Source organism: Sinocyclocheilus anshuiensis, unplaced genomic scaffold (assembly GCF_001515605.1).
Source record: "Sinocyclocheilus anshuiensis isolate Anshui unplaced genomic scaffold, SAMN03320099.WGS_v1.1 scaffold579, whole genome shotgun sequence".
Lineage (NCBI taxonomy): Eukaryota > Metazoa > Chordata > Actinopteri > Cypriniformes > Cyprinidae > Sinocyclocheilus > Sinocyclocheilus anshuiensis.
In genome coordinates, this window is record NW_015551075.1 from 288,887 (window position 1) to 295,708 (window position 6,822).

Below are 6,822 nucleotides of genomic sequence, written 5' to 3' on the forward strand. Positions count from 1 at the left end.
ATTTTTTATTTGAATATTTGAATTTTTTTTTAATTCTGTTAAAAAATATTTATATTTAATAATTATCTTAATTTTTTTATTATTTAAAATTGAGTCTTATTTTTATTTTATTTTTAATTTTTATAATTGTTATTTTATTATTTTTATTAAAAAATAATGTTTATTTAATTCAATTGAATGTATTTTAAAAGATATTTCATATAATATTTTATTTATAATTTATTGTATTTTTTAATTATTATTAATATTTTTATTTTATTTGACTGTTTCGGAAATCGCTTTGACTCTCAGTACTACATGTAGTAATTGTAGCTTTACGTTTTACATCATGTTTTGCAAAAAAGGAACCAATAAAACGTATAACATATTACACTGGCTGTGTTCTTAAAACCTGTAAGCTAATTTTCTTACTTCAGTTCTATGTCCGCATTCTAATCGAAATGAATTCTCATAAGCAGACCTAGATGGACATTTTCCCACATTTTCTACACTGATTTCTTTTTTTTTTAGCTTAATTGGAATTGTTTGCATTCATGTACTTGCATCAAGTATGTTGCTGTCTGACATGAATGACATTTTTGCTTATTGCAAACCTTTGAGCCCTGCTGCAGATCATCCTGTGCTCTTTCTCGTCAGGATTTGATGTGATTCATTGGAATGCATAGCAGAAGTTTCTTTGTCCCTCCTCATGGCTTGGTGTCTTGCTCTTTCTTCTCTGTCAGGTAAGCTGAAGGAGTGGACACTAATCCTTCACGGCACGGCTGAGCACCCCTACCAATCCCAGAGTTCCCAGCACTCGCGCTCCAGAATGCTGGAGATTCCCACAGCAGGCAAGGAGCTGAAAAACCCAGATTCTGTGCCAGGAACCCCTGAGCATGAAGAGGAGGAAGAGGAGGAATATAATGGTACTCGCAGTAATACCTAGACAAGTTCAAAAGTTTGGGGTCGGTGAGAATTTTTTACATTTTTTAATCTTATGTTCACCAAGGCTGCATTTATTTGATCAAAAATACAGTAAAAACAGTGAAATATTATTATGATTTAAAATAGCCGTTCTCTATTGTAATATATTGTAAAATGTAATTTATTCCTGTGATCAAAGCTGAATTTTCTGCATCATTACTCCAGTCTTCAGTGTCACATGATCCTTCAGAAATCATTCTGATATGCTGATTTGCTGCTCAAGAAACATTTCTGATTATTATTATATAATGTTGAAAACAGTTGTGCTGCTTGCTATTTTTGTGTAAAAATAATTTTTTCATGATTTATTGATAAATAGAAAGTTTAAAAACAGGATGTATTTGAAATAGAAATCATTATAAATGTCTTTACTGTCACTTTTGATCAATTTAATGCATCCTTGCTAAATGAAAGTGTTTATTTGATTAAAAATCGTACTAACCCCAAACTTCTGAACGGTAGTGTATATATAAAAATGTATTTTAAACTCTTTACAAATGAGAAGAAGCACGCACAAGGATCAGGTGATGTATCCTGGACATTTAGTTTATTAATGGTCTAAAAAGAAAATTAATGTTCAAAATAAAAGCCAAACAAATATGAGCTGCATAAAAATGTCTTAATATTGAAGCAAAATATTTCAAACAAATTCTCGAACTCTTGATAGGATTTTGATGTGACTCACTTTTAATAAATAGTATGATAAAATTAATACTGTATGTATTTTATATATAAATATGATGGTAACTATTGCTTGTTGATAGTGTAAAATAAACGATGACTTCAACCTGGAAACCATGTAAACAACTGAAACATAAATGTACATTAGACATATATTACTCTTGCAGTATCGACACACTATTATCCTGTTTAATACTGTAAAGCTACTTTGACACAATCTGTATTGTATAAAGCGCTATATAAATAAAGGTTGCTTGACTTGACTACTTACTGTAAAAATGTAGACAACCTTTTATTCCTAGTCCAAAAGTGATCCTCTATATCAACCTTATGAGATTTATTATTCTGATAAACCTGGCATACCTGAATTTTGTTGACTCTTTGATGACTTGGTTATGTTCCTCATTTGCAAGTCGCTTTGAATCAGAGTGTCTGTTAAATGAATAAATATAGATGTTATATTATCTACTGCATCTGTGGTTTGTGACTGTACTTCAGGTCCGTGTCATCCTGAATGTGGAGATCAGGGCTGCGACGGACCAGACGCCGATCACTGCCTCAACTGCATTCACTTCAGTCTGGGCAGCCTCAAGACCGGCAGGTACCAGAATGATATGTGACCCTGGAGCACAAAACCAGTCTTAAGTCAATAGCCAAAAATACATTGTATGGGTCAAAATGATTGATTTTTCTTTTATGCCAAAAATCATTAGGATAGGCGCCTATTTATACTATAGTCGCACCGGTAGTGACGTCATGGCTGTCGCCGGCCAACGAGTTGGTGTTTTCTCAATGTATGCTTCAGACACGGGTCACGACGAGGCGTTCCCCATAGCGACCCCTAGAGGACGCAGTGTCTCATTCCCTACTCAGGGAACCATGGTTACATAAGTAACCTGAGACGTTTTCTGATTTTTTTTGCACCCTCAGATTCCAGATTTTCAAATAGTTGTATCTCGGCTAAATATTGTCCTATCCTAACAAACCATACATCAATGGAAACGTATTTATTCAGCCTTCAGATTATGTACAAATCTCAATTTTGAAAAATTTACACTTATGACTGGTTTTGTGGTCCAGGGTCACATATTTCAACTCTGAGTTGGTTTAGTGTTAACAGATAGTGAATGGCGGTATGTCCAAAATCACAGTATGAGGTTTTGTTTTTTGCCCTGTAGGATTGTTATAGTTGACTAAAAATAAACCATAAAAAAAATATATAAAATAAAAACATTTTCATTATTTGAAATAAAAAAAAGAAATAAAATAAAATAAAATTACATTACATTACATTTGAAATGTGAACTTGCCCAGGAAACATTTCATATTTTCATTTAGTTTAACTTGATGTTATAATTAAAACTAAAACTGAAATAAAAATTAAATTAAAATATACATGTTTAAAATGACAAAAAAACTAATTCAAAATATTAATAAAAACTATAATAGTATGTTAATGATAATAACACTGCTGCCCTCTTGCCCATTAAAAGTATCTAAACTTACTTTAATAAATGTACTTAAACAAAATTGTGTAAGATATTATGAGATATTAATGAGGGAGTTTTTTTTTTCTTAGTTTTTTTCCCTGCAGGGTTATTATAGTATTATAGTGTACTGAAACTAAAACCATAAAATACATGTTCATTATTTCAAATAAAATACAAATTTAAATAAAAAATCTAAATAAAATATTAGAAATTTAGTTTAACTTTAACTTGAAAACTAAAACTGAAATAATAATAAACAACTATGTAGAAAAACATATAAAAAAAATATAAAATGACAAAATTAAGCAAAAAACTAGAATTCAAACGAAAATGTAAAAATAAAAACTTGTTAAAAATATTAAAAGTGTTAAAAAACTGAGTATCTCAATGATATTAAAATAACAATGTTGTCCTATTTCTCATTAAAAATATCTGAACTTTAATAAATGTATGTATTTATAGTAATATATGTATATTATATTATATATTTATAAAAACTTGATTATAAAACGGAGAGTTCTGGTCCTTGATTCTGATTGGCTGAGCCACGCTCGAAGCTGTTGTAAATTACTCTACAAACATACACCTTTGCTTACTTCTGTGTGTTGCTCGGCAACCACAACTGTTTCTGAGGAACTACATTGTTTGGTGGAAGAATACTGTTTTCACTGTAAACCACGGTTTCTTGGGGCTTATTGCTTTAATAAGTATACTTAAAATGGTGTAAAATATTATATATAATGTATCTTATATTGTATACAGTATATTGAGTATAGTAAAGTCTGTTTTGCTTTCCTCATTGTCGAACAGATTTATGCTTCAACTTCTCTTCACGTGTGTCTCTTGTCCTCTTCACAGGACGTGTGTTAGTCACTGTCCTCTGGGTTATTTCGAGGACGGAGAGGCCCGCAGATGTCGCCACTGTCACCGAGGCTGTGAGAAGTGTGTGGCTCGCAGGCCGAACGAGTGCCGCTCCTGCCGGAGAGGGCTTTACTTCGACTCGAAGGAGAGCACCTGTGTGGAGACCTGTCCCGTCGGCTACTTCCACGACGACGGTGAGTCCAACGAAGATGAGACGTCCACTGATGCATTATTGAGCTGAAGTTTCTATATCACCATATGCAGCTAGTCAGTACCGTCGCAAGGGCTGTGCCAAGTGTGTGACCACACAGGGCCTCGCGCCTGGCCTGCATTTTATGTCGTTTATGTCTAATTTTTATTACTGTTTTTCCACCCATTTTGTCCTTTAAAAGACTAAAATAGTCATAGCTGATAGACAGTATAAGACTCGGTGTATAAGAATGAGTAAAGTTGTTTGTTGTTAGGATGACAAAAAGTTTTAAAAGATAAACTTTTAGGCTGGTCTGCCTGAGTGGTCCAACAGCGCTCGTCAATGTCAAAATGATCGAGATGGCCAATCAAATCAAAGAAGGCGGGTCTTACTGTCACTGTCACAACGCAACGACAGTTCGTGGAAAGATGTAAGGAGTAGCCTACTGTATCTGTATTAGAAAACTGTTTTACGATACAAATGTTCAGCGACCGACAGTAATAGACTATCTAGTGATGCAAACTACTCAACTTTTTAATGAAATTTCGCCGTTTCGAACTGAAAATATGCGATCATGATTCATGTAATCATTTACGTTCATAAATGAACGTGACAAGAGACGTTTGTGTTTTCGACTATTAGACATACGAATAAGAGTGAATGTGCACATTTTAAAATAAAATATTATTTTCAAATAGTGTAAATTGATTACTACTTCATATGAAGAGTTCAGATGCAAAAGCCTCTAAGTGCCGTTTGAAATTTTCTTCTAAAATGAGCATTTGGCTCCTATGTGTAGGTTCAGTAGTTTCAATTTAATGGCTATGAACAGTTTCTTTTCTTTCCCGTTAAAGTAAAATAACTGAACATAAACATAGGAGCCTGAGAAAATAACCATTTTAGAAGAAAATTTTAGATGATGCTTAGAGGCTTTTGCATCTGAACTCTTCATAAATAACTACAAACCTAGTGTCACACTCTCTCTAGAAGGGAACGAGGAACGAGGAGGTGCTGCAGTTAACACGAATAAGTCTTTAATCATCCAAAGTAGAGACAGGAAACAAGGGAGACATCCAAAAAGTATAACCGACAAACGCAAACTGAAAGGACTGGGGCTTTTGAACACAGGATAATTGTGAAGACACAGGTGCAAGGAATGACTAATTAAAGGGAACACGGCACACATGGGGATGAAAACACAACAAAATGAGTCCAGGGGCGTGACATTACTCCCCCCCTCCCAAAAGGTGCGTCCTTGCACCGTAGAAACAACATGGGGAGGGGAATGGGTGGGAACTTGGGAGGAGGTTCCGGAGGAGGACGGATATCCGGGAGGAGGCCGGCAGACAGAGACCAGGGGGGCAACGAAGGAGGGAGGAGCCAGGGAGGAGACAGGAGGGACCCGGAGAAGGAGGAGCTCAGCAGGACCCAGTCCACAGCCATAACAGCGGCCCACGGTGGAGCCGACGGTGGGAGGAGCCATGGAGGAGGGATGGCCACCGACTCCAGGGGGCCGACCAACGGTGGCGGAGCAGGTGGAGGAGGAGCCCGAGACAGAGAGCCAATGAGCCAGGGGGATGCCGAGGATCCGGGGGGCCAGGGTGGAGCCGAGGGCTCTGGCGACCGAGGCGGAGATCCGTGGCGGAGCCGAAGCGACTGAAGACCTAGGTGGAGCTGGCGGGCCGGCTCTCGCACCTGGTCTGACGGGTTGGGCTCAACAGCCGAGGCGATCCTCCGCTCAGTCGCTTGGCTTCGCTCTGGCTCGCGGATTGCGGCGGGAAATGGCTCTCCGTCATCGGTGGGCTCAGGCTGATGCTCCGTACCACGGGGAGATGGTGGACTGGACTCTGGGACCGGAGTGGATCTGGCAAGATCATCCACGGGGCAGATGGTGAGTGGAGACCCGTTTCTCGCCAGAGTCCACTCCACGAAGGCGGCGAATTCCTCCCGAGGACCATCTTCGGACGACAGCTCTCTGCACTCGGCGTTCAGGCTTGCATCATAGAAAGATGATCATTGAGAGCAGAACGAATGTGTCACACGTAATAGTTCAGTTTTGTATGTAATGGAATGGAAAAGTGATTATATTTCATTTCATTTTTTAATAAAGTTAAATTAGAAAAACGTTTGGAGCAATTTTTGTTAGTTAAATGTAAGATTTTTTTTTTTTAAGTAACGACCAGCGGGAGACAGTGAATTGATCATAGCCTATATGTTTGATCAATTTAGCCTTCTCAAATCATCACGACTTGTATAAAACAGTTCAAGCATATCACAATGTTAATTTAAATGTTTAACCTATATAAATGTGGACTGTTAGACGCATATCCAATCGTTTGTGCGGAGAGTGGAAGCTGAAGCACGCTCTGCAGGACATGGAGGCGCCAGCACGATCACTTGCATTCTTTTCTAACAGTGGAAACAACTTAATACGCAGTCATTTTTGCTCATAAAGATAACAGTAATACATCATTCTAAACTGTAAAGGTGCTAGTTTTATTTGTGTGCACTCACAATATCAACAAAACGTTGTGCTTTTATCAAATAAAGAAAACAAACGCTGCTGTCTCGGGCTTGAACAGGAGCGCTTCACAATGATGAACCTAAACTCCGCGAATTGCCTCACAGCCATGATAA

General features: G+C 37.2%; 1 protein-coding gene across 1 annotated transcript in view; it reads left to right on the forward strand.

Annotated features, from left to right (window-relative positions):
* pcsk6 (proprotein convertase subtilisin/kexin type 6) overlaps positions 1-6,822 on the forward strand; it is a 101,519-nt gene that overhangs the window by 75,986 nt on the left and 18,711 nt on the right. Inside the window, exons 14-16 of the mRNA XM_016452194.1 lie at positions 723-905; positions 2,143-2,245; positions 3,993-4,189. Of these exons, the coding sequence (XP_016307680.1) occupies positions 723-905; positions 2,143-2,245; positions 3,993-4,189 (483 nt within the window). The remainder of the gene's footprint in view (positions 1-722; positions 906-2,142; positions 2,246-3,992; positions 4,190-6,822) is intronic.